The sequence below is a fragment of the Perna viridis genome, chromosome 9, assembly GCF_037379345.1.
Source record: "Perna viridis isolate PV_CMFRI_1.1 ecotype Kerala chromosome 9, ASM3737934v1, whole genome shotgun sequence".
In the NCBI taxonomy this organism is placed as follows: domain Eukaryota; kingdom Metazoa; phylum Mollusca; class Bivalvia; order Mytilida; family Mytilidae; genus Perna; species Perna viridis.
The window spans coordinates 15,167,597-15,195,196 of record NC_142453.1 but is presented as its reverse complement, the minus strand read 5'-3'; the positions used below and the strand labels follow the sequence as shown (position 1 = coordinate 15,195,196).

At 31.5% G+C, this 27,600-nt stretch overlaps 1 protein-coding gene across 7 annotated transcripts in view; it reads right to left on the bottom strand.

Annotated features, from left to right (window-relative positions):
* Positions 1-1,049: 1,049 nt before the first annotated feature.
* Positions 1,050-27,600, bottom strand: part of LOC148606925 (P2X purinoceptor 4-like) — a 30,762-nt gene continuing 4,211 nt past the window's right edge. The window contains exons 2-12 of one of the 7 annotated variants that reach the window (XM_088544011.1): positions 23,474-23,630; positions 21,755-21,826; positions 19,965-20,040; positions 19,477-19,561; positions 15,139-15,225; positions 14,425-14,563; positions 10,235-10,365; positions 8,203-8,359; positions 7,591-7,692; positions 5,566-5,670; positions 1,050-3,870 (exon numbers count right to left, since the gene is read on the bottom strand). In XM_088544011.1, coding sequence (XP_088400137.1) covers positions 5,566-5,670; positions 7,591-7,692; positions 8,203-8,359; positions 10,235-10,365; positions 14,425-14,563; positions 15,139-15,225; positions 19,477-19,561; positions 19,965-20,040; positions 21,755-21,826; positions 23,474-23,630 — 1,111 coding nt within the window. In that variant the 3' untranslated portion in view covers positions 1,050-3,870. Of the gene's footprint in view, positions 3,871-5,565; positions 5,671-7,590; positions 7,693-8,202; positions 8,360-10,234; positions 10,366-12,202; positions 12,351-14,424; positions 14,564-15,138; positions 15,226-19,476; positions 19,562-19,964; positions 20,041-21,754; positions 21,827-23,473; positions 23,631-27,600 lie in introns of all 7 variants that reach the window. The other 6 variants (XM_088544009.1, XM_088544014.1, XM_088544013.1 and 3 more) reach the window with 6 other exon arrangements.

Genomic DNA, 27,600 nt, shown 5'->3' with positions numbered 1-27,600 from the left:
TTTTGCATTTTTGTACTGTGGAACTGTTTAAGATACACAATATCTTAGTAGTGATTGGTGAAATATATATTGTCCTTTGAAAAATATATCCTGGAGACAAAAAAAAATTTCTTTCTCTGAACATAAATTTTCTGTGAGCCAATGCTCACTAGTGATACCTGACCATCTCAACAAAAGGATATGCATTATAAAAGAACACTGTAAAACTAAATATTTTCACTATACATGTTAAATATAATCTGGGAATTCCATGTTTTTTTCGCTACAGTATAATACTTTTTTATTCATTATGAATACCCATAATCCTTACTATTTAAAATTATTACTTTTGGCATTGAGTACTTATAACTTTTAACAATATCTCAAAACAGTTAACTAGGACCCTGACTATTGAAAAACATACCTATATAAAGATTTTATCAAAATATAAAGAGTTGCAGATCATATTGTTAACACTACATATGGTAGGAATACACCCACTCAACTATCTACATTTAACAGGAAGTAGAAAAGTGACAAACCTAAAAAAGGGATGCTCAGTACAAGTCATCATGCAAAAGCAATATACCAAATATCTTAGATATCGTCCAATAGATGCTGAGAAACCTGTAATAAAACTTCCATCGTAAATAATTACTATGTCCTACATTAAACAGAAAGTAGAAAAGTGACAAAGCTGAAAAAGGGAGACATGATATGTCATCATGCAAGAGCAATCTACCAAATATCTAAGCATTCCCTCTAATAGTAGCTGAGAAATCTGTCACAAATAAATTATTACTAAATCGTATGGTTAACAAGATAAGCAACAAACCTGAAAAGTGGAGACATGATATGTCACCAGGCAAAAGCAATACATCTGCATACCAAATACCTAAGACTTCCCTCCAACAGAAGCAGAGAAATGTGTAACAGACAGTCAGACAAGGTAATTGCAATTCAGCCCCCACTCAGTATAACAAAAAGTGTGATTGACAGGCAATGATATGTACAATCTCTGCATCCTCTTTCTTCTTTTCCCATGACTATCTGTTATATAGGAGACGAAATTGTGACACAAACAAAACATGTTTATTTAATAAACAGAAACAGATTTGACATAAAATTCAAACAATCATCATGATAAATTAGAGACAATAAAAAGATAATCAAAAATTAGTTTGGTTCTTAAATAAGTTTAAGAATTAAATTCTATAAAAACAAAAAAATACTTTCTATCATTTATTACTAGAAAAAAAAATGTTTCTAATGTTATGTACAAAATCAATGAATGATATTTTGATATTTAGATGAAAGTAATTATCTCCTCTTCAAAATATTTTATGACGTCAACCAAAATTATTTTTGACAGATATATCTTTAATATTTGTGTTTGTTATATGTTTATCTCAAAGGGGTTCATACACTTCTTATCATACGTTGTTTGAAAACTAAAAAAATGCTTGTTTACTGTCCTTTTCAACCCTTAATTCATACATGATTCAGATCATAACCCTAAAACCTAATCCCAGTCTGACATTTGAGGCACAGAACATTTTGGTACAATACATTAGTGATCTAAAGGTTAAATTCTATGAAATTCTGAACAAATAGGGCCATAACTACCAAAATAAATACCAACAATCATATTGTGGTTTTAATCTTCTTGTAAAATTTCATCAAGATCAACCTTATGATATTCAAGTTTAATTAGACACTACAACCATTTACATATGGGTGAAGACAGTGTCAATCAATAATAAAACTACCTAACTTCTGAATAATATGTAAAGGCAAAACTACTTTTAAGGTTTTCAGTTTTGAAATGGAATTCTATTAGATAAAATACTCTATTGAGTACAGCTTGATATGACTGCAAATGTAGAACAATTAACAATAAAAGGAAATTATGGCACTAATAAAATAAAATGCTCCATAGGATTGATACAATCACAGAGGTAATTAACCCTGGACAATTTGTGCACTATAACTAAGCTTGACACAACTCTACATAAAGATAGTGATTACATTTTGGACACAGTATAGTTCTGACAAAGAATGAAAGCAATGCCAAATTCAAAATTCCCCACTTTTTGGAAAGGCTAGGGACAATTAAAAATTAGACCAGATATCAAAATACCAAAAAAAACCAAGTCATAATTTTTAATTTGAACTCATTGAAATTGTTCCAGAAATATGTTATTTATATAATTTTATATAAAAAAAAAACGTTATTGGGCCCTCAACAGTAAAGGCCATACTCAAATCAACCCTAACTACCTTTTGTAGTAAAACATTAATCCATAAACAAATACTCAAGTTATCACAAGTGTCAAAGGACAATAGCAGTGCCACACCATTAAACAGCTATGTTTGTAAATAATGTAAGAATGAGTAATATCAGTAAAATAACAAGTTATTCTTACTAATAAAACAATTAAGAAGGAATGTACATGTATAAAAATATCACAATATTTATAATATCAGTGTTCTAGGATTTTTCAGAAATTAAGGTTTCCTCCATATAAAATCAACTTTCCCACAGTCAATGACTGCTTTCCTAATAAAACAAATCCTTACAGCATATGAAGTTTTCAACTTGCCACAAGAAAGTTTAACTAAGTACCTAACTTTCCCTGACCCTATCTCACTTGCCCAGGTAACGGGAAATAGGAATCCTAGAACACTGAATATCCCCAGTAACCATATTATTTTATTCCCAGAACAAGTCAATGATAAATTTTGAAAATTTCCAAGCAAAAGCAAAACATTGGCCAACCTTATTGAATACTGTACCTTTGAATTATACCCCCAAAAGTCATCTTACCCAATCTGATTAAAATCAGCTGTCATGATACGCTTCACTGTCCTAAGCTCTACGCAGTGTAGCATATCAAAACAGCTGATATTTAATCAGATAAGATCCTGAATAACTAACCAGAATTGAAATACTTAGTGGTATCATTTGGAACAAAAAGTTCACCAAATAAAGAGGCCCTTACCTTATAACATTCCTGCTACTCTCAGTGCCACTAGAGCAAGACAAAAATTGGATCATTTGTAAAGAGCATTAGCATTGAGGACATTTGTAAAGAGTATTGAGGTCAACATTCCTATAAAGTTTCAAAACATTGGCATTTGAGGTTTCAGAAGAGTTGATTTTTAAAACTGAAAACATCAAAAAAGCAAAATGAAATGCCAAAAAGAACAACATCTACAACAAGAGTCAACAAATTAAAAAACAGATATATAACATCATGCTGAATACCTTAACCCAAGTCAGAATTGGTCTAACCCTAAAAATATATTCATTTTGACAAAGTGCTAACTGTTCCCATTAGGAAGCAACCATTTGAATTGATTTTTATGGGGAAGGGGCTACCATCAATTTTTCTTTATCCTGCCTTTTTATTTTGAGAAAATATAGGTCCTGCTTTTTTTTTTCTTAAGCACAAAAAATATTAGAACAACATCGAATCCTGCCTTTTTATTTTTTTCATATGGGCTGACCTGTCCTTTTAATTTCTTGAAAATTTAAATTCTGCATTTTTATTTCAAATTTGATCCTAGTCCTCAACCTTAAAAAAATCAAATAGTAGTTCCCTAAGTACTATTATTTAATTTCAAAATGAAGTGAAAATATGCATCAATTATAAAGGCTAAATGCAACGAATTGACAAGCAGAGGTTCCAAATACATTTTCCTCTTATACATATTGTATTTGAATGGAAAAATAAAAGTATCGGTACAGAGATAGTATAAAGGTTTTGATGTTACCGGGAATTTACATTTAATAATACATGCAGCACCAGTTTGTATAAACGATAAATACAACATTCATTGTGATTGGGAAGTGTTGTTCATTTCATCTTGATTATTTTCATCCAGATTCTGAAATAAAAAGAAAACAGTAAAAAAAGTAAAAAAAAAAGTTTATAAAAAGAACAGAAGGACCACATTTCATTTGACAGTTGAACAAAAAAGGGAAAAAAAGCACTAGTACATGAATTTCAAAGAATAATTGCATATAGGAAATACAGATATATTTTTATAATTAAAAGTGAGAACTAAACAGCCAAATATTCCACATATGATAATCCCATGGTGCTCAATTCATAAATATCATATGTTGAAAACATCATGAATATCATGTGTGCCACTTATGGCCATATTACCCAATTTTTCATTTCCTATGTAAAATTTTAATGCTTTTATATGATTTAGAATTTATACTTAATCTAACTATACGTAGTTCAAAAGACCCCTTTCATTGTTCCCTGTGAAGCTTGTTATTTTCAAGCTTGCACCATGGGCATTGAGGTTTATTTTAAATACTTAATTAGACAGAAAAAAATAAAACAGTCATTCAATATTCAATTTTAAAAAGGTTGATGAAGCAAAGACATGTCTATAAGATGAGAGATGAAATTTTTTATCCACTGAAAAAATGTGTTACTTCTGAAATCAAATTATGAAAATATTATGTATTTGTACCAGGTCGTAGAAAGATCGGAGATGAACTATGTGATATTGGAACCATTGTAATAATTTTATATAAGTGTAAGTAGTGTGTGTATGTCTACCTACCATCTAATATATTATATTGTTTGTACAAAATTTGGTTTGAGTGATTTGTGCAAAAATGACACTGAGATTTTCCCATTTCTTACATTAAATGATATGATTTATTTGAAGACTTAAGCATTAAAAATTTAATACATCAAATTTCTTATGTTTGAAAAATAAAATTTAAATTAACTCAACAATTAAAAGTACAAATAAAACAAGCAATGCAGCGAGCATATGATACCAATCAGACTAATCAGTCTTTGTGTGGAAAAAAAAAAACAGGTCACCATGAACTAGACTTGGGCATGTTACTGTAAGAATCCTAAACAATACCACATGAGTTGCTGCAAAATGGGCACCAGTTGATGGCATGTGAAATAGAGGAGGATCAAAAGAAATATCACGAAAAACCATGACCAGTGAGTTCAGTGTGGGAAAGACCTGGGGTGAAATGGAGGAAGACCAAGATGCTTGGAGATCTCTGGTTACAGTCCTATGTGCCTCAAGGTGCAAAGAGGATAAGTAAGTAAGTACTATATGACACCTCCTGCACCCCTATAACATATATGTATATGCACACATACTTTCTAGAATTTCCATTATTATACAGTATGTTAACAAAGAAATTAATATCTCACTAAAGGTTATTCCTATCTTTAGCCATGTGAGATTTCCTTAAATCATGGGTGAGATAAAACATGGGATATTTGTGATTCACAATAAAATGTTTTATGACATCTTGTAAATTCAAAGAAATTTCAGCAAGAAAGGCATTCTGAATTGGCAGACTAATCTCACAATCCTTTACATTAATATAAACCTTTTCTAGACTTAATGAATGCAGCAAGGTTTTCTTTAAATACATGTGATGATAAATTGAGGTGAAATTTCATTTATTTTCATCTCCTTACTCTTTTTAAAATTGTGGGGCAAGTGCAAATACTCCAGATGGAAGTAATTGAATGTTCTGTGTAATAGGATAAAATGTGCAAAGGAGAAAGAAGACAAACAACAAACCTAATCACTCTCCGATTCCCTATTGTCATTAAAATTGTTAATATTCATTGGATTTCTTAAAATGACAGGAGTTCTGTCTCCGTTTAGTAATGGTCTTTCATCATTCTACATCAGAAACAAGAAACTGGGTCAACATGAAATAAAAGCCACACCTGTGGTCCTTTTCACAAAAAATTGTAAGTGTAAAATTAGTCATAAGTTATGAGGTCACAATACTTTGATTTACTATGACGCCATAACTTATGACTAATTTTACATTTATGTTTTTTGTGAAAAGGACCACAGGTACTATAAGCTTATAACCATAAATGGTAATGTCTTAGAATCTTTTATTGTAGCATGTGCATTAGATTTCAAGATGATTTAACCTAGTAAAGAAAACCATGATAATAATGGAAGACCAACAAACAGGAGGACTGATGGGTACTTGTACTAGTATATCAAAAATCTCTAACATTTTACTTATGTATATAAAATACCAATTAATAGCACATGAAACATAAAAAGAACAAGTCTCTTGGGATAACTTACCATTTTTTTCTATTAAGTATATGGGCAGTGTAAATTAAGAAGTTATTGACATATACTGTTAGGTGTTATTCTAGAGCAAAATTAATCAAACTAAAATTAAACCTATTAAGTAGCACTCCAGCTAAGAATCATGCAAAATGTGATTCATGGGTAAAAAGCCTACATATTTTTATTTTTGATGTTTTGCTTGAATTGCCATAGTAAACAGAAATTAAAATTCAGTTTTTCATATAACCCATGTTCTTAGGAGATAAAATTATACAGAATGCAGTGTAGATTTCAAAATTAAGGGAGATAACTCTGTAAATGACACCCAAATACAATAGAATCTATTGGATTTTCAATGTTCATTATCTTCTAAGAGCAGGCAGATTTGAATGAATAATTACACATTTCATTATATAGACCTTAACAACTTAATTACAAAAAATAAAAATATGTAGCCTTTTTTGGGGTGTATCACATTTTTCAGATTTTGCATGATTCTTACAAAGACAGTTACTTAATTGTTAAATTCAGTCATTGCATGTATGAACAGAAAGAAACAATGGGTCAGACTCATTTTTTTATCTTGTTGGAGCAAAATGACAATTATAACTAAATCAAGTTTATTGAACAACTACATTATTAGAATACATGCATTAAATATCTAACAATGTGGGATGATCTAGTAATGTGAATATATAGCTTATACATGTATCGTAGGTGTATTGTAAATGTTTTATATTTAATCGGCCATCAACAAGACATTTATGAGGGACACTCTAATAGTTAATACCTCTGCTTCAGTTTCCAATACAAAACTTTGTGTAAAATATCAACAGGCTGTGATTTGCAGAAACTGAGAATTTTGTACCAAAAAAAGTGTTAAAAATGAAGGAATGACGAAATAAGGGACACATGTAAAACAGTAAAATCCCCTATAGAAAAGAATAATCAAGGGAACCAAGGTTATAGCAGTAATCAAAAGAATGTAAGCCAGGGACAAAGACCAGACATGGAAAACAGACATACACAACAAAGAACATGAAGTAACTATAATCATACATACAAAGTAATAAAAGCAAATGAGCAACTCGGACTCCACTAAAAACTGGGAGCATGCACCAGGTGCACTGGTGGGGTAAGCATCCTCTGCTTTTGAGGGAAATAAACATGTTTCTAGTTTGAATTTTGCTTATTTTAAAACAATAATACAGACAGATTACCATGGCAATTTATTACAATCTACAAACAGACTAAAATAAGACAAAAATTCCTATACAATTTTCAGAGAAGGATGCTCCACAACTTTTGAAAACTGAATAACTCAAAATGTCAACAAAGGTTGTTTGGTATTATTTTGAAATCAAATATTAAGAGTTGATATTTTGCCATATTCAACTTATACTGGTATTTGTTCTGAAACTGAGAATTCTGAATGTAGAGAAATATCAGATATGTAGATAATTATGAGATGAATAATAATTTTGAATGGCTTCACATTTGTTTTACCTGGTATGCATCATCTCCTACAACTTCTAAATATTTCTTCTCTTTGTAAACATTTCTGGCTTTTAAGATATACAGCACAACTATATCACAACATATTGTGGCCTAAAAAAACAGAAATAATAACCAAAAAAATTTGAACCGCAGAAAAGAAATAGTAAAAAATATTCAGTCTGTTTATTTCCACATTGAAGTACTTTTATAAGCTCAAAATTTATGCAGATTTGTGTTAAAAGAAATTAAACATACAAAAAATGCTTGCTTATTGTGTGGATATGTGTAACATCATATAACTCACATAATTAAAAAAAAAAAGAACGTACATGTTCACTTCTTGTTTTTCTCAAGAAGCTTGATATATTAAATATATAAATTATACGAGTTTTTCTCAAAATACCTTATCTTCATGACAAAGATGGATAGCAGTGAATATTCACAGTGCACACCAGATTTGTCTGTAAAAAAATCCATATATATTGCAAAAAAAATCAGTTACATATATGGGAGCAAACTGTAAAATTTTAAATTTGGTCTGTAATCCATGAACCAATTAAGCATTCACTAGGACAGATGGTCAGACCTGAGAACTACAGAATTCTCTAGTTTAACACTTACAATGCTAAGTAGAGCCATTCCACTTCCAATGTTTATAAAAAATGGTTCTGCATTAAATTTTCCAGCTTCCCCTGTGACAGACATAATAAATTTGATCCCATATGCCTTGAACAATGTTCTGTATTCTGTTCCATTTTCTCTATAGTATTTAGCATACCTGAAAAGAAATTTTACAAGAATAATAAATACCAATCACAAATACAAGAATAATAAATACCAATCATAAATGAAAATACCATGGTCATTACTTCTACAATTTATGTCCAACATTCATTTCTGACAATATGCACATCTCCATATGGTAAATTAACGAACACATTGCTGAGGTAGACAATGCCTAAGACCAAGTCAAACTGAAAAACACCTATGTTTTGGCCAGTGGTTATATTTTCATAACAATGCAGCAAACTGCTTAGAATACAGTTTGGACAGAAGGACAGATAGACAGAGTGAAACCTATATATGACTGGAAATAATGTGACCCAGCAGACATAAAATATTACACATACTTCTACATGGAATTCTGAAGTTGTATTACCATCCATTGCAACCTTTAAACAATAGTTCACTTTTTTAATGCAAATCTATTTATTATACCTACAAGGTTTTATTACAATCCATTCTACAGTTGAGTAGATTTCCACTTACAAAGCTTACGTAAGGACAGAGGAACAAAGGATACACATGATGTCAACTATATACTACCCTGATTTGTTAGCAGATGGTTTGATATAATCCCAGGTTCCAGTAACTAGAAGCTCCAAAAGAGCCTGAACTGCTAACCAGAAGAATTTGAAATCATTTAGTTGTGTGATTTGATCATCTAAAACAAAAAGTTTATCATTCAAAGAGGTCCCCATAGTATACTAACATAATTCTCTCTACCCACTGAGTCACTGAACCATATTTGTAGAAGGCAATGAAGTCGACAGCAAGTTACAAAACATTGGCATATGTGGCATGAAAGATCATAGAAAATTGGCAAATCATTACCTAGGATACCCTGTGATGACAATATTGTTAATAAGGCAAAAACAAATTTTATCACATGTATAAGTCATCCCTAATATTGTTTTTGCCAAGTTTGGTCTCTATTATAATGGCTTGATATATAGCCAAATGCGTTTCCTCATAGGTTTCAATGGCAACTTTGCATTGCCACTGCCACCTGTTGAGTCATTGGAGCTACACACACACAAAAAAAAACCCAATAAGTTTCCAAACTGTGGCATTTGGTGTTTTAGAAGAGTTGATCTTCAAAAATGAAAACACCAAAATAGCAACAACAACAAAAAAAACCAAACAAAAAACGTTTAAAAGAGCAATAACTCCAATACGAGTCTTGATTTTCACGAAATTATCTTCATGGTTAGAATGCATCATGCATAACACTTTAACCTAACTCTGATTTGTCTTAACTTGGCAATGTTGAGAAATTTGCGAGAAATAAAAAATCCACTAGGTATGAAGGGAGGTTCAGAGGAGAAGATTATGAGATAATAGCAAAAACTTCAAAAAAAGATATTTAGGACACATAACTCTTAGGACATCAGGTTTTTCTGAAATATGGACTGATGAAAAGTCTTATTATCTTAATATAATAATGATAAAGCAGTTAAACATGTTAAGCTTCATAGAAACTGCTATAGATATCATGTAAATAACCAAAAACTGCAAAGTTCAAGCTCAACAGTCACCAACCATGGTACGTGAGACATCATCTTGAGCTAATCTACCCTCAAGCCCAATATCAAAAGCATACACCAAAAGACAATAAAGTTATAGCACAGTTTGTTATGAAGTACAGATGGATGGACATGTAACTTTTTGGAAGGTATCTCATAATACCTCACTACTTCATGTGGTTGGGTATAAAAAAAAGGCTGGCATGATCATCAAGTGGATTGATTAGGATGAAAATCAGTTAACTAAAAATTGAAATATCAGCAAAGATTTTACATCAAATTCCTTAAACTTAAAAGCTCAAAATATCTTCCAGATATATAATTTTTAACACCTAAATAGAACAGACCTAAAGTTATATCCCTTAGAAATCTTGTATGTTGAGCTGTCAAGTCTTCTGAAATTATACTTTGGTATACACTCATCCACACTGAAGTCTAAGTTACAGGTCCAATCTATCACAATTTCCACAACACCACCCTAAATAAGAAGATTAACGTTACTGTTAGAGTATTATCATTCAGGCCATCCTTAAAAAAAATGTTAGTTTGCTGTTTACTCTCTCATATTTCTTTTTGGCGAGTAGGCAGGAAGATGGTTTTTATTTATTACCGACACCAACAGAATCAGGTACCCAGATGCCAGGGCCATATTTGTTTTTCAGGTTACTTGACATGAAAAAAAATCAGGAAATTGGACAGTCACTGCACTTCGATGAGTTGGTGTGGGTTAACAGCAAACAAATATTTTTTCAAGGATGGCCTTATGCAGTTCCATTGATGGTTGTTTTCATAGGTATGTAAGATAAACATTAATTTGAATTTCGAACAAAATGTAATTTTTCCTGGGAGCACATTTATGGTTCAATGATAGACAATAATACAAAATTCCATGAAACAAACAGCAAAAATTAACACCCTGGAACAGAAATCTAAGGTTGTTCTCAAAATTTTAACTTACAATAATTCAGCAACATTATAAACTTGTGCAAAATCCAAGCTTTGTATGTCTTTTTAAAAAAAAAACTTAAATTTCAAGGGGTTCCCAGATTTTTATTGTTTGTACTTCTTTATTTTCAAGTTGAAGCACTTCCTTATGTTAGTTTTAATTAACTATCGGTTTCAAAAATTAAGTACAATTTTTTTTTAACAAATAGAATTTTCATAATTTTTATTTTCACAATTTTGATTCTTGAGCCTGGCATTTTTCGCATGTACCTCTTTTGTCACGATATATCTGTTTAATTACATCAAGTATCAATTTGCTTTACTTTGAGTGATGAGACAAAAAGAACTTCCCAAAGAATTCTCATAAGGCAGGAAACGACACTAACAGTAGTCCAGTAGTCCTGTGCCACCCTAATTTTGAAGAGGACTCCTTAAAAAATTTCCTTGGTAGTCCTATGGACTATCTAAATTTTGCCTCAATTTTCATAAGATTTAGAACAGAACCGTCATTACTGTTTGCAGACTACCTATTTTACATCTGAAGTATTCCTGTTGACCACCAAACAAGTAAAGTTAGTGTCAAACCATGTGAAGGTAAAAAAATGCATACATGTTTTGGAAAATACATTTGACAAGCAGTTGTCCAACCATTTTGACTCAAGAAAACTTTGGTAGGACTTATTATAAGGATCATTTCAGCAATTGAAAGTTTCTTTCTGTCTATCATAGTTTTAAAAAAAAATGTCATTTTTATCTTTTCAAGGGCAATAAAACTCTTACAAGGAGTCATCTGACAAATTTTATTGCTGAAGACTTTTGTAGTCCTAATAATAAGGATCATTTCAGCTATTGAAAGACTGGCTAAACCTAATGGTTTTGGAGATATATGCAAAAAATACTGTCTGACCCCTATGTTCTATTTTAGTAATGGCGGCCATGTTTTTAGATGGATCAAAAATCCCCAAATCGATTCTATGCTGGATACCCCAAGGAAAATTCATACCAAGTTTGGTTCCAATTGGTCAAGTAGTGTCAGAGAAGAGTTTTGAAAAATAGTTGATGACGACGACGATGACGACAGATGCCAAGTGATGGCAATAGCTCACATGGTCTTCGGCCAGGTAAGCTAAAAAGCCATATCTTCTATGCATATACCCTGGCAGCTATTAAAATGACTAAAATCTTAAAAATGTTTAAAAAACACTTTCTATCAACCAATCAGAACCCAGGATGCTTACAGAAGGTGTCAATTCCTGTTAAAAACTTTTTTTGTTTGTTTGCTATATGCACCAGAATAAACCAACATTGTCTGGGGAGTAAAATGATATGTTTATCAAAAGTTTTAAAGTTTTATACAAAGTTTTTCTTACCAGCATTGCAATTTCTTTATAATCGAGTCCTGTCAAACTGACAATATCTTTCAATATAAAAATGGGACAAAACTGATCATCAGGATGATTTATGTCAAATCTACAGTTGGCCAACATAGTATTGTTGAAGAAGTTTAATATATTTCTCCTGAAATTGCATGGAAAAATTAACTTTAACATTATGGTGATACTTTTACAGTTCAAAAAAGAAAAGGACTTGAAAATTGCTGTTTTCTTTCCTGCAAGTCTGCATAAAAATGAAATGACTATTTATTAATTTTAGACATGCATTTTTGTTGGCATTGTTTCTAAAGAAATAGAAATGCAGGATATATATAAAAAAAAACAGGTAATAGTAGCCATGCTGCATATGTGCGACTGCCCAGTTTTTCAAACTGTTTTCCAGATTAAAACAACTTACAAGTATGGTAAGTCACTTTCAATAAATAATAAAATTTGTTTTAAAATATTTTATCCCTTATTCCAAAAAAAGATTATATGCATTTCTATATGGAGTGCAAAATATTAAAACATTACCAGTTAACTGATATGAATTTGCATTCAAAAACCTTAACAAAAATGCAAAATGCAAAAAAACTTTTTTAAATTTATAAGCATCCTGTATGGAATAGTAAATCTAAATTATACAAAAAAAAAACAAGTAATTGACAAATGAGAAAAACAGTTTTTGAGGTGAGTCATTTGCTCTGGGTAAAAAAAAGTTTTAAAATGATTGCTTTTTGGAAACCAATTTTTGTGTTTCTGAACCCTTGCCCTAGATTCTAGATTGTTAAAAGAATTCATTAAGCACAGGTAGAAGGGGCCTAGGTAACTATTTCCTTCTTGCAACTTCCTTGGAACACAAAAGGTAAATTATACAGTTTTTTTAAGTGTTAGTAAGAATCAGGCAATGGGTGAAACATGCATGATTTCCTCATCATTCAATGAAGACCAAGGGGTGGCCATGGGCTGACTTTTTCATCCTGATGGGGTTCTAATATTCTATCGAAAAATTTCTGTAGAAATCGAGTGATGCACAGATCTTTCGAAATAGAGAAAGCATCATTGGGTGAAATGATATTATCAGCTTTGTGGGGTTTTGACATGAATGTTTCTGATTTCTTCCATTTTATGCCTGATTCTAACAAAAACTTACAGTAAAAAATCTATGAATATTTTTACCTTAACCATGTATGAGAAAAAAAGATGAGAAGCTTAAGCAGGCTTCTTTTGGAAAATTTCCAAAAAAGCCACATTTCCCTAATAACAGCTATTTTATATGGTACATGTATTATAACTTACTGTGAAAGATCTTCAACTTGTGGATATCAATTTTCATGGATTAAGGAAGAAACAAAAGTTTGTGGATTCTTGAATTTTGGGTTTTAAGGTTTCCATTATACACATCAATGGAAATCTCTTTTACGTTTGAAACCAAATTTCATAGTTTGGATTACCCACGAAAACTGTGAAACTTGGTACTCCATGAACAATGGCACTTCAACAGTAATCATAAATGACTACATAATGCAATGGCAGATTATGCTAAAGTTTGTTCCACCAAGAATAGCTAAATATATCAAATATTTAAGGATATTTAAAAAAAAAAAAAAATAAAAGGACATGACAAATCTATTTTATGTACCGTGAAAGCAGTTTAATCCAACAAATCTTGATACCAGAAACAAGTAAATGTCATGATTTCAAAAAAAAAATAATACTCAAAACCTATAGCTGTGACAAAGCACATGAAAGTTCTTTCTTTTAAAAATTGGAAAATATATACTACCAAGATGTATACCATAAACAAAATAATTTTCTATATTTTTGCAGTGGATTGAAAAGTATGAAAAAAAAAAAGTACCAGTAAGCATTTTTTTAAACCAAGAAAAAATTTATACTCGCAAATATATTCATTTTGCAGAATCTACAAAAAATAGCAACCGTGAAAATCAGTACGTTAACAGTATAAAAGTATAATTTCTCAAACCATTTGGATTCATGTTAGGAGAGAGACAGACTGATTTTGAGATTATAACATACAAGATTCTGAAACACTGAAATGTCAGGATAGACAGAATCAACTGTACCATAAAAGCCAGAGAGTATAGTACATCCAATTCATAGATAATATCAGGTAAGTGCAACCTAAAGGGAGGGTAATGTCGACATATATTGCAAAAAAAAAAGACAGCTCCAAACTTCTTTATTCTTGAGTCTACCTCATTTGCTATTTCTATGTAGTTAACTCCCACTGCATTCACAATGGTTTCTAAACGGAAAATAGGACAATCTATGGAGTGAGAGCTATATCGACAAGTCTGGAAAAATTCATCTGTTGCATTATCTGGCAAATTTCTCCTGAAATGTGTGAAAAGTAAATTTTTGAGCTGTTTAAAAAATACACATATGTATGGCACTGGACTGTAGCAAATTTGATGAGCCTAGTTAGGTGTGCAAAAAAACTATAGTGACCAAATACAATTTTTATTTTATGTAAATAATTAGCAACGAACTAATTACTGTTCATTTGATAAACTCTGTTATATCCCCTGAAAACTATAGTTACCAACATATAACTCTAATTAATAAGCTGATAAAAATAGGGCATCTAATGGGACATTACATGATACCCCATCACATTGTCTTGTATTTAATATCCATCAAGATATGCTAATTATCAGTGAACTAGGGTGATAAAACCATTGTTCACCAAATTTTTGTTACTCTCCCATGCCATATGTATCATTAATAACCAATTTACATATTAAATGTACATGTAGGTAAATGGTAAAAATAATAACAGAATCTTCAAATGAATTAAAAAAAATCTAAGTTTCTTGCTCACTTTAACTGACAAAAAAATTGCCTGATGGACCTTTTAGGCATTTCTAGGAATCAAGTAATAACACTGCCATAGTCTGTAATATACTTACCTTTTAACATTAAATTTTGGAAACTGAATATTGTTTTTAATGAAAACTGTAAAGTCTTTTGATCCAAGCAGAACAGGATTATCTGGGCTGAAATGTAAGAAAATCAACACACAAGTTTAATTCAAGGTCCTTCCTGATGGTCAATATGCAGGACAATTTACATCACTTCATTTTAGTAATAAATCAAGGAAACTGCATTTTATCAGTTTTACCGCAGGTTGGCAGTTTATGTCACATTGTTTTACCCCAGGGATAGAGAAGGGCTAAATAATGACATAAATGGTCAGCCTGTGGTAAAATAATATTAAGAGCTTCTGAGATTTAATTTGAATCTAACAGGACTAGTTTCTTCATATATTTGAATAAATATTGCCTATGAGTATCATGAAATGTTGGTCATGTGTTTATCACTTGTTTACCATGGTTTTGGTCTAAAGAGCTTTGAAGCACGTCGTATTAGAAATTTAATTTTATTTACTATATACTTAAGATAATAAAGGGTAATAATTGATTTTATTTTTGAAAAGCATTTTGATTGGTTGCGGTAGTTCATTTCAAGGCAATATATTTTGTTTTGAACAGACATAGTACTGTGAGTCATTACCCTGGATTGGTCTACAGTATACAATTGAAATATTTCCAAACCAAGAAAAGAAAAAACCTAACTATGACTGGAATTGATTAGAAATAAATTATAAGAATTAAATAATAATAATAATAATAAAAATATTAATGACTATGTTATGCTTGGGACAGCTTACATTTCATGAAGAATAAACTTCCCCAAAGGTTTGTTATTTTTTCATAACTTGATAAAAAATTTAAAACAATCCTTACATACCAAAATTACCTAACTGATAAACCCTTGACAATACCAGTGGTCAAAAGGAATAGCCTATAAAATAGCAATATCAAAGGAAAAACAGGAACACTTGAAATAACTATCATGGTCGCTGGAAAGAACTATAATGGTCATGATTTTTTTTTATTTGTCTGATGAAAATTATGGGTTAAACCAGGTTTCATAGAATGCTAAACAATGAAAAAAGACATGAAAATTTGTAGAAACTACATTATAGTGGCTAACTTCCTATATAAAATACACATTGTCATGGAAAATGTACCTTTCACAAACATATACATAAATATGTTATAAATTATACATTTTTAAAATAAATCTAAAATTTCCCAAAAGCTTATTGAAAGATTAATATACATACATATTCTTGTTCTATAATTTCTCTGCAGGGCAGTCAGACACTTGTTTATCATAGAGCTTTTTCTTTATTTACAAACATATTCAGAGTTAGGCTCAATATTACAACCAAAATAAAGGCTCCCAGGGGATTAAATGACTCATCTAGTCAATTTTTCCCCTTTCAAGAGCAATAATTTTAACAAGGAGTCACCCCTCAATTTCTGCCAGCAGAAACTTTTGTTATCCTATCACAAGGATGATTCCATCAACTCAAAGTTTCTTACTTTCTATTGCAGTTTCTTGAAATTGGCTAAAAACTGCAGCATCTTCATTTTTTGCCTTTCAAGGGCAATAGCTCGATCAAGGAGTCATCCTATCACTTTGAAGACTTTAGTAAAGTACTTCTAGCCAGAGAAGGTGTGTGGCTTCTTTTTTCTCTTTCTCTCATAGTTTTTTAGATAAACATTTTGTACCTTATAATATGTGGCATTACCTAAATTATGATGGTGGCCATGGTTTTTAATGGATTTACAATTAATTTTTTCAGGTGGAATACTCTAAGGAAAATTCATACTTTCATTAAAATCTGTCCAGTAGTTTCAGAGAAGATGTTTGGAGAAAAGTTAATATAAAGTGTCGGCAATAGCTCTCATAGCCTTTTGAGCCCCCAGATTAACCAAAAAAAAAATCAAATATTGTCATGTTTTTAGTTTATAATTATATTGCTGGGTCTCATTTTAAATAAAAACTGGAAATTTTTAATTTAAAAATAAAAAAAAAATGTTTAACATACCAAAAAGATCTGATATGTTTTACTAAATTATAGTTGATGCATGAAAATTACCAGACGACAACAACAATAACAGCATAATAGGCTAAAAACCACTAATTCCACTTCCCATAGGCTTCTATGCTAATTTGACAATATTCAATGGCTTCTCTGGACTTTACCTTAACTTTAACCTGCAGAGGACTATATATCAGCATCATTCTACATATGTCAGCTCACAATCCTCAGAATGGCATGTGGGGTTAGTAGACTTGCAGTGCAGTACTGGTCACCGGAAGTGAAGGGTCTATAAATAGCATGGGAAATCCCAGTGTTTTCACAAGATAGGGGTATATTTAAAAATTATTATGGAGATTAGGCTTCACATCACAAGAAGCAAAATGCACCTATAAAATGTACAGAAATGTTTTTCCTTTCAGAAACTGTTTAAAATTTTTAAATAAGATGAGAACTTTTTTCACAGCACTATGAGGAACAGGGGTAATTTCTGCGTAGGACTATTTTTGCGTACGTTCCAAATGCTCATTGGTTGAATTGGTGGTCTGTAACCTAAAGAGTCACTTTTTGTCTTAGAAAAAATAAATAACTATACAGGTATCTTCCTACACACATACTGAATGCATTTGCAAAGTTTCAGTGAAATGTGACAAGCACTTTTTTAAATATTTGATTTTTAAATATAGGGTAACCAAGTTGTGCGAGCAAAAAAGTGACAATATTCTACCATACTTAAATGCATTAAATATTTGCAAAGAACTTTTTCTGACTTTTCAAATAAAAAATATCAATCACAACTTGTTTTTTAACAATATTAATGGAGAAATAGTTTTAAAAGTAATCATTTTCTGAGAAATTGGTCTATTTTTAAAAATTTATTTCTGACATGCCTCCCCCTTTTTCTTGATCACATGTCAAAAATCCTAAATCTTTAAATTTTCACAAAAGGTGAAATATTTGGCTTTAAATTTGTAAATACAGTGTTTTCACATTAAAACATGACCAGTAAAGGGCACCTAAAGCAAAAAAAGTGCTCAATAATGGATTTTCCATGTTGCCATAGGGGAATGCTTATATGGCCTTAACCGCAGTAATGAAAGTGAGTTTTTCCTCATTTCTAACCTAATTTTTGCTCAAATCTGCACAAAACTTGATTTCAAGTGCTTATTACCACCATATTTAGGTAAATATAGCCTTCAAAGTTTAATATTTGATATTTTTACTAAATTTTTTACACTTTTTACAAGATAGGACATAAAAATCAGCCAAAAAGACCAATTTTCCATAATTTGGACCTATAACTTAAAAAAATGCTTATTTTGAAGGATTTTTGTAGTGTATTCCTCTCATGGCAAAGTTAACAAGATCTTCAAGTAGTTTAAAGCTATTTCAAGAAACTTTTCATTTTGCCATGGCTTCCACTTAAGGCTAAAAACCACTAATTCCACTTCCCATAGGCTTCTATGCTAATTTGACAATATTCAATGGCTTCTCTGGACTTTACCTTAACTTTAACCTGCAGAGGACTATATATCAGCATCATTCTACATATGTCAGCTCACAATCCTCAGAATGGCATGTGGGGTTAGTAGACTTGCAGTGCAGTACTGGTCACCGGAAGTGAAGGGTCTATAAATAGCATGGGAAATCCCAGTGTTTTCACAAGATAGGGGTATATTTAAAAATCATTATGGAGATTAGGCTTCACATCACAAGAAGCAAAATGCACCTATAAAATGTACAGAAATGTTTTTCCTTTCAGAAACTGTTTAAAATTTTTAAATAAGATGAGAACTTTTTTCACAGCACTATGAGGAACAGGGGTAATTTCTGCGTAGGACTATTTTTGCGTACGTTCCAAATGCTCATTGGTTGAATTGGTGGTCTGTAACCTAATACCATTACACAACCACAAAAAAATTTACAGTCATATAAAAATCTTTCAAGTTGCACTTGTATCTCAGCATAATTCTCACTAAACAGTTATTAATAAGTGCTTTTTTTTACTTTTCATCATGTGTTACTACATGTAATATTTTTCACAACTTTTCCCCAACAATATAAAAGTAACCTTACTCATGGCATAAAATGCATAAATGCTTCACAAGGGAGACCTTGATACATCCATTGAGATCCAATCCTGAACAGTTGGGACAAATAAAGACACACCATTCAAGCTTGATACAGTTATAAATGTTGAATATAAATATTTAACACAAGACATCAATTAGACCAGTTTTGATGTGCCCCTTTTAGGCCTCTAGTCCCTAATTCCTTAATTCAAAACCCCCAAAACAATCTCAGCCAACCACTGGAGGTATGAGAATAACTTGTATAATGAAAGGTGACTTACGCTTTACGACTGCCATTTTCAACAGGGCACCATGCATGTATCAAACATAATTTCGCTGTTGTATTACACTTTCCTGTCAATACACCTGCCAAAATATGTTGAGAAAAATTTCAAATCTTTAAAATCTTTGAATATCTAAGTTATACTGTAATGCAGTATTATGGTTGATTGATTTCATCATACATGTACTATAGACAATAGAAGATTACACATGTATCTGCAGTTGATAAATTTCAAAAATTATACTTTACTGAAATTAAGGTATCAAGGTTTAGATGTCATTGCAAGTTTAGGAAATAAGAGCGGTGAAAAACATAACTCAAAGAAACTAAGGTGAATGTAAGCCATGCTTCTGTTTTCATATTTCTGAAAACCATTTATAGGAAACAGCAAAACTTAGAATTTCATAAGAAAATTACTAACATACAGTTTGCCATTATTGATTTAATACATGTAAGAAGCTTTTTTATGAAATAATTTGAACAAACCATTGCCAGCAGGCAGTACTGTTCCATCAGGACAGTCAGAGTCTTTTGTACAATTAGATCTTATTATTTTGGGATCCTGAAAATACATTTAAAACTGTAAATGCTGTAGTTATCAAGAAAATATGAATGTGAGCACACTCACAAAAGAATAACTCCTACCATCAAATTGGACCTGAACTCAATGCCATTCAGTTGGGTTATTATTTCCCTATAAAATTGACAACCATGATGAACATTAATATAATAGCCATCTATCATAAAAGTAATTATAATCCATTCAATAGGTTAAGAGTATTTACACAGGGGACATGGACAGACGAAATGTCAAATGGACAGACTTGAATATGTCAAATGGACAGACATGACTCCTATATACAGCTGCACCCCCAAAAATTTGAAAAAAGTTTTCTAGGTAATGCCTACCTAACAACTGAAATCAAACCTTCTTAAATTATTCTATGGCATTTTTAAGATAAGATCTTTTGTCAGTATTTGTCAGAGAACTAAATCATGAAATACATGTACAGAACTCAGCTTGAGTCAGAACAAAAACATTTTAAAAAAGACTACTATTCAGAGAGTGGATCTTGCTGTTTTTAAGACAAAAGCAATTCTCCCCGATCTGCTCACCAAATTTTATTCCTCAATGAAAATTGTTGCTTGATAGCTCATTTTTGAGAGCTAATTGTCAGCAGTCTACAAACATTTTTTTTTAATTTTTAGCACGAACTTGTTTCACAGGAGAGGATGAAAAACCAGTATTTATTGATTTATAGCATTCTGTCCTGATTCATCTGTAGAATGTTATAATTTGACCTAAATGGTATTTATGTAACATGTTTAAAAATGTTCAATATCATTCTTAAAAAGATAAGTCTACCAAGTAAAAAAACTTCTAAAAACAGAATTTCAAGGATATCTTATAAGGGAAGATATGTTAATGTTTCACCATGGCTCACCAAAAACCCTCATAAACATAAGTATTGGGTGTCTTTTTTTCTTTAAATGGCAGCCATTCAGAAATATTGGCCATCTTGGGAGTATGCAATGTGCCCATGCACACCTCCATCTGGTGACCTATTTCTGAGCAAAGTTAAGTTTAATTTTTGTAGCCAAACAAAACAAATCTAAAAAGGATGCAAAAGTTTTTTTAAACCCATTCTAAGTAAAAAACAAGAAATGTATTTCTAAGCTCACTGGTTTCGTTTTCAGCCATCTTAACAGTGTAAGCATAGTTTCTAATAGGTAAAGAAAATCATGAAGATTTTTTTTTACTTTTACTTTCACTGTAATTTGATAAAATGCATGATTTATGGTTGTAGCACAAAATAAGATGAGTCAGGCATTTACACTTGCATCATGACATGGCATGATATTTATTGCACTTTGCTTTTCATAGTTGTACCTAATTACAAACACCAATGGTCTAATGAGGAGTTTCTTTTCATTTTTGTACCTACCTCATTACAAACACCAATGGTCTAATGAGGAGTTCCTTTTCATTGTTGTACCTACCTCATTACAAACACCAATGGTCTAATGAGGAGTTTCTTTTCATTTTTGTACCTACCTCATTACAAACACCAAAAGTCTGATGAGGAGTTTCTTTTCATTGTTGTACCTACCTCATTACAAACACCAATGGTCTGATGAGGAGTTTCTTTTCATTGTTGTACCTACCTCATTACAAACACCAAACGTCTGATGAAAAGTTTCTTTTCATTGTTGTACCTACCTCATTACAAACACCAATGGTCTAATGAGGAGTTTCTTTTCAGTTTTGTACCTACCTCATTACAAACACCAATGGTCTGATGAGGAGTTTCTATCAAATTTGTTGCCACAAAGAAAGCATTGTTTTCCTGAAGAAAAAAATCAGACTTAGTACAAGCTGAAGCAAGGCAGTAAACATTTACAAAAGTGTAGCAACAAACATGATCCGTGATCACAATTTCTGAAACTGGTCTGTGATCCCAGTTTTTGGCAGAGTTCCAGTTGCTCATTTTACTTGAAGTTTTCTTTGTGTTTTCTTTCAGTTGCTGTTATTTTGTCTCTGTTTCATTGGTTTTTCTAAGTTCTTCTTTATCTTGAAATTGGTTATTTCTCTGAAACCATGGTAACTAATTTACCAAAATAAACTATTTAAAAATGAACGATAAATTTATTACAATAAATGCGTTTTCTATTCGGCAGGGTATATAAACAGAATGATATTGACCCCTAGTGATAGCTGTTTCTGTGTCTTCAATAAAATGTATGCCTTGTGTGACTGTGTTAGTCCTAGTCAAATTGTAATTGTTCATAGCTGTCAGCACGGGTACTAGTATTGACCAGTTAATAGTTCCTATATATAGTTCCTTTTCCACATCAAATGATCCTTAAAGATGTTAACCATGCATCCTAACGTCCCTTCTTATTTCTTATCCACCATAAATAATGCTTGTAATTCACCCATTTCAAAGTCAGGTTCCCATTAAATTCCTCCAGTGGTGCTCCTATATTGGTGGAAAATTTCGTATGATATTGTAAAACGCAATAAACGCCAAACGACAGTATCGGTGTGGTGGGAGATTGCATTAATGATGGTTTCTTGCAATATTAAGTCCTGCCCATGGCTGTTTCCTTATATTTCAAATGGTGTTGACAGCACTGCAGCCAAATGCAATCTGCCATCTTCGACAAACTTGCTCTTTATTTATACCTTCAAAATAATTCATTCCCTGGCTCATGATAATTCTCTAATATTATTTCATAACTGTGTCAAGATTCCAGTGGTTCTCTTCCATGAACGCATTCTTTTTCTATAAAACTCAAATTAATTGGCTAGTGTTTCCATTGATGCTGTTGCTATGTGAAGTGGTGAAATACGTCACTACAAATAGTCCATGGCCCCAAACATCTATATGTTTGAAATATCAGAATAAATATCGAAACTGCTATCTATCTAGGAGTCAACATTTACATTAAACAATATCACGATCAACATATAACTTAAACCTAGCTTAAAAACCTGTGAAATATCATCCCCAAAACCTGAAAGTGAAAGTAAACATAAATGACGTCATTCATAAACATTGAAGAAGGTGTCATGCTGCTTGGTTAAAACTATACCATAATAATCAATATATGACATTTGGATAATAAATCAAACTTGTCAATACTCTTCAAAGGTAATGTTTTTCACATGCAATATGACTCTTCCTAACACAGAACCCCAAAAAAAAATATAGTCACATCACAAAAAGTGTTTTTTTGGACATGTGCTTGAAGCATGTTGAATGAACTTGAATCTTTCCAAAATTTATGATTATAATCATTTAAAAATTTTGAATATGAACAAAGTTGCTCGTTTAAGTTTTGTTTGTTTTTTTTTCTATTTTGTCCAACACAAAAAAACAAAAAAAACATACAAGTTGTTTTTGTCTTAGTTTTTCCTAGCTTCATATTACAAAAGTAAGATTTTCCTTTAAATCTGGTTATCCTTGAAATTATCTTCAATATTTCCATACCTGTGGTGGAATAACATACTCAGCAACATCCCAGACTTTTGTTGTAATATCAGGATGTTCTGTTTCATTGACAAAAACCACTCCTTTCAATTTGGTTGTCACAGCACTCTGTACTGTATCAAATTCTTGGTAGCCTTTTTTCCAATAAATAGCATACCTGCATCAAATACATTTGTGAGGTTATACCTTGATGTTGGTACATATTATATACAATTATAAAGTCAAACTTGCCTAAACCGAATCCCTTTTGAACTTTAAAATTTGTTTGGTAAAGACAAGTGTTCCAGTTTACTAAGGTTCAAAATACATTAAAATTGAAATAAAGGGACTTTATAAAAATAAAAAGTGTCTGGTTTGGACAGGATTTCAGATTAATCAGGGTTCAGTTCAGATGGGTTTTACTGTACATACATGAATAATGGAACAACAGTTCCTCCAAATGGAAAAAATATCTCATTTAAATTATGCAAATTTACAGTATAGTGATCTCACAAAGGGAACTGACTGGTATAGAAATCCCAAAATGATAAAATGAAAATTAAAGGATAATTGTTGCAAAACAATTGCTCCGGTCTTTCCAGTGAATATTTCTTAATCCCAGTGTTTTTCAGGGTAAGAAGTATCCAACTTTAGAGAGAAATGTAAAATAAAATAGAATAATAAGATAAAAACATTTTCTCTTCGAAACTCTGAATGAAGTATTCATTCTTTTTGACGTTGTAACTGACACGTCCAGCTATGTAAAACACTAATTTAAATATGAAGCGTGTATCTTTTACACGTGTACTTATGTTGTTCTTACTAAATTTCCTTCAAGTTCCATTTATTTAACATAAATGTAGAGATCTTAGATAACTTTAAAAAAAAACAAGTTTAGATTATCAAATACATGATTGCCTGTATTACGTACAATTTAAAACAGTAGAACTTGCATTTCCGATTATCAAGTTCAAGATCAACAATAACATGTAAATGTTATTTTTATTATTATTATCTTTACATGTTTTTTTTAATCTTTGACAATACCAACAATATGGATATTTTGAAGGAGTAATCAAGGGAACCAAGGTTATAGAGGTAATCAAAAGAATGTAATCCAGGGACGAAGACCAGACATGGAAAAAAGACATACACAACAAAGAACATAAAGTAACTAAAATCATACATACAAAGTAACAAAAGTAAATGAGCAACTCGGACTCCACTAAAAACTGGGAGCATGGACCGGGTGCACCGGTAGGATAAGCATCCTCTGCTTTTCTAGAAACACCCGCCAAGTTGCTCATAAAAAGTCAAGTCTGGGGTAGACAAACGAGGAAAGGAAAACTATGACCCGTTGAATAAATCAGTTTTCATGGTGCTGATGGATACACCATAACGATCCAAAGGTGTATATTTACCCCAACATAATAAATGGTTTTATCTATATACATGAGAAATCGTATCGATAAAACACATATGGGACTTCTTATTTCCTATAAAGTAACTCCATTAGAATATAATGTCACAAGATTCACATATCATAAGCCAAAGGTATGGGTGTATTATGCTCCGAGGCGATCAAATACAAGTAACATGTAACAATACAAATAAAGAACATTCATGAAGCAATCAGAACAAAATTTTGTATCTGAGTAGAATGAGAAAACTATACTCAACGCAGGAGTTCATCTGAAATACTGATATTTATATATATTTTTGAAAAACTGTTTTTTACGCAACATTGGAACTAAACTATCTTTAATATAAAGTTGTTGGAGGGTAATCAAGAGAACCAAGATTCCAACAGAATTCAAGATTGTGTTCAGGCGCAAAGACCAGGTAGGCTAACAGACCCATATATCAAACAATTTATTTCGCTTAATTGTGATATTACGACATCTTTCTCCAAATTTTCAAACATACATTAAACGAGAGATTTTTAGTGGGGAGGAAGTATTGAAATGAGGATCTGGTGATTCAAATTATGCACCACTAACAAAGTTGTAACCAACTAACAAGTAGTCGCATCAATACATTGTAAAAGGTGACGTACAAAAACATTGAAAATGTTAGAAATAACTTTTACATTTACAAAGAGTTATCACTAAACTAATGATTTGCATAGTGATTTATTTTGTTTGATTTTGTTAATCAAAAAGAATCTTTAACAACAGTATATACTACTATTTTCTGTAAACATCATGAATGGGAAGGGAGGTAACAAAATAAGTTACCAACGCAACAGAAGGCACTAAAACTGAAGAAATAAAATTTCAAATATAATGATCCTCATCGTGTAAAAACAGAAGCTAACAATGTCAAAAGAAAGAAAATAGCTTTTTTGCCCTGTGCAGGTCCAGGTGTCAAAAGAATAGGGCTCCAGCACCGCTAAGCTCGTCATAAAAGGCGACTCAATAGTGCTCAGAACAGAGCAATTGGGTTGTGTGTTCGAGGTGGTGGAATGGGGTACCCTTGGCGTATTACATGCTGGGGTTGTCAGGCTATAATACAGAAAACCTGACCGCAAACCACAGTGGTGCACCATGTTGAGCAAGATGCCATGTTCCTCACACGTTAAAGAAACCTGCTGTGTCCCATCCCATTTTGCATTTCAGCATCATCATTTCATGTTCATTGCCTGAATATAACTGAAATATTGCTGATTGGGCGTTAAACCCCAATAATCAATCGTTTCCTATTGTAACTTTCCACATTTATGAAAAAAAAAACTTATTTAACACTTCTGCCGCTTTTTTAATGAACGGAAAATTAATGGAAAAACTGGATCTTAACAAATTATCATTTTGAGTTACGGTGTTTTGACTGTTCAATTATAATGAAATTCACAGCATATTAGTAAATTGGTGAATTCATTATATGTATTCTTGTGTCAAATATAAAACAAATTATTAATGTCGATATGCAGAATTGTTGTAACGAGATAAAATTCAAGGGAAAGAACTGAATAAAAGAATGACAAACATTCCACAAAGCAAAACCGTCGTAAAATGGAAAGTATTTGTAATTATTTGCATATTAAAATTCTAATGTTTTACGTTTATATAGAAAACTGAGATGGAGGTGTATATCATTTACCAAAAATAATAAACGCACCACAGCAAGTTTGTTGTATACGAATATAGTACCTAATAGTGATTAACAGGTTTTCTATATAAGCTAAAATAAAATAAAAGTTAAGTTATTGATTAGCAGTTTCAACAAATATGATATAAAATTTCTAAATGAAATTATGCAAATACAACACCTCATCGCATTACAGTTGGAGGAGAAGAGTGAAGTTTTATTTTTGAAGAAAGGGAAATAACTCTGTAACAACACGTGTTTTATTAGCAGGGTAACTCTGCACCTTCTGAAGCTACACAGGTTTATTTGGTATACAACTCAACTTTATTTCTTTTGAAACGACAAAGTCAAAATGTGGCGGAATAAAAAAATGATAATAACAGTCATACGAATAGTAGTAAGGTTTTCCCTTGACAGGGAAAGAAGTTAACTAAAGATTAGACATAAATTGCAAGGGCCACAAATAATTCTTCTAGATGGCAGATAGCTATCTGGGAAATGTATTTTCTCCAACTTCACCATTGAGCATCCATTAAGGAGTTGGAATTGCTGTCATAACAGTTTTTATCATCAACAAATTCCTGTGATATCCTGCTGTCAATCTGGAGCATTCCAACAGAACTGGTCACATGCTATTAGTTCTTAATGGAATTAAGGATACATCACCCTGAATAACAATTAAAGCTACTAAAGGAACATTTGTGACCAGCAATTTTGTTTGTATGAATTTACAGCCATTACAAGTCACTTTCCCCAATGGAGGAAGTTCCCAAACTACTCCAAAAATGGCTCCTAATATTTCCCAAATTTATAAATATTTTTTCCCAACCGCTGGGCAGGGGAACATTCAATAGCAAACAAAACCAGTAGTTACATGGGAAAGATATAGGTTAATACATGTACCACTAAGTAATGGATAACATAACAAAAGAACAAACTTAAAACATATTATCATTTGAATTTAGAAAATGAGTGAGAAAAAATACTGTGTTTACTAACACACCCCAACTAAGGAGGTTAGTCATGCCATAATGAACCATCACTGGTAACTCTTCACAAGA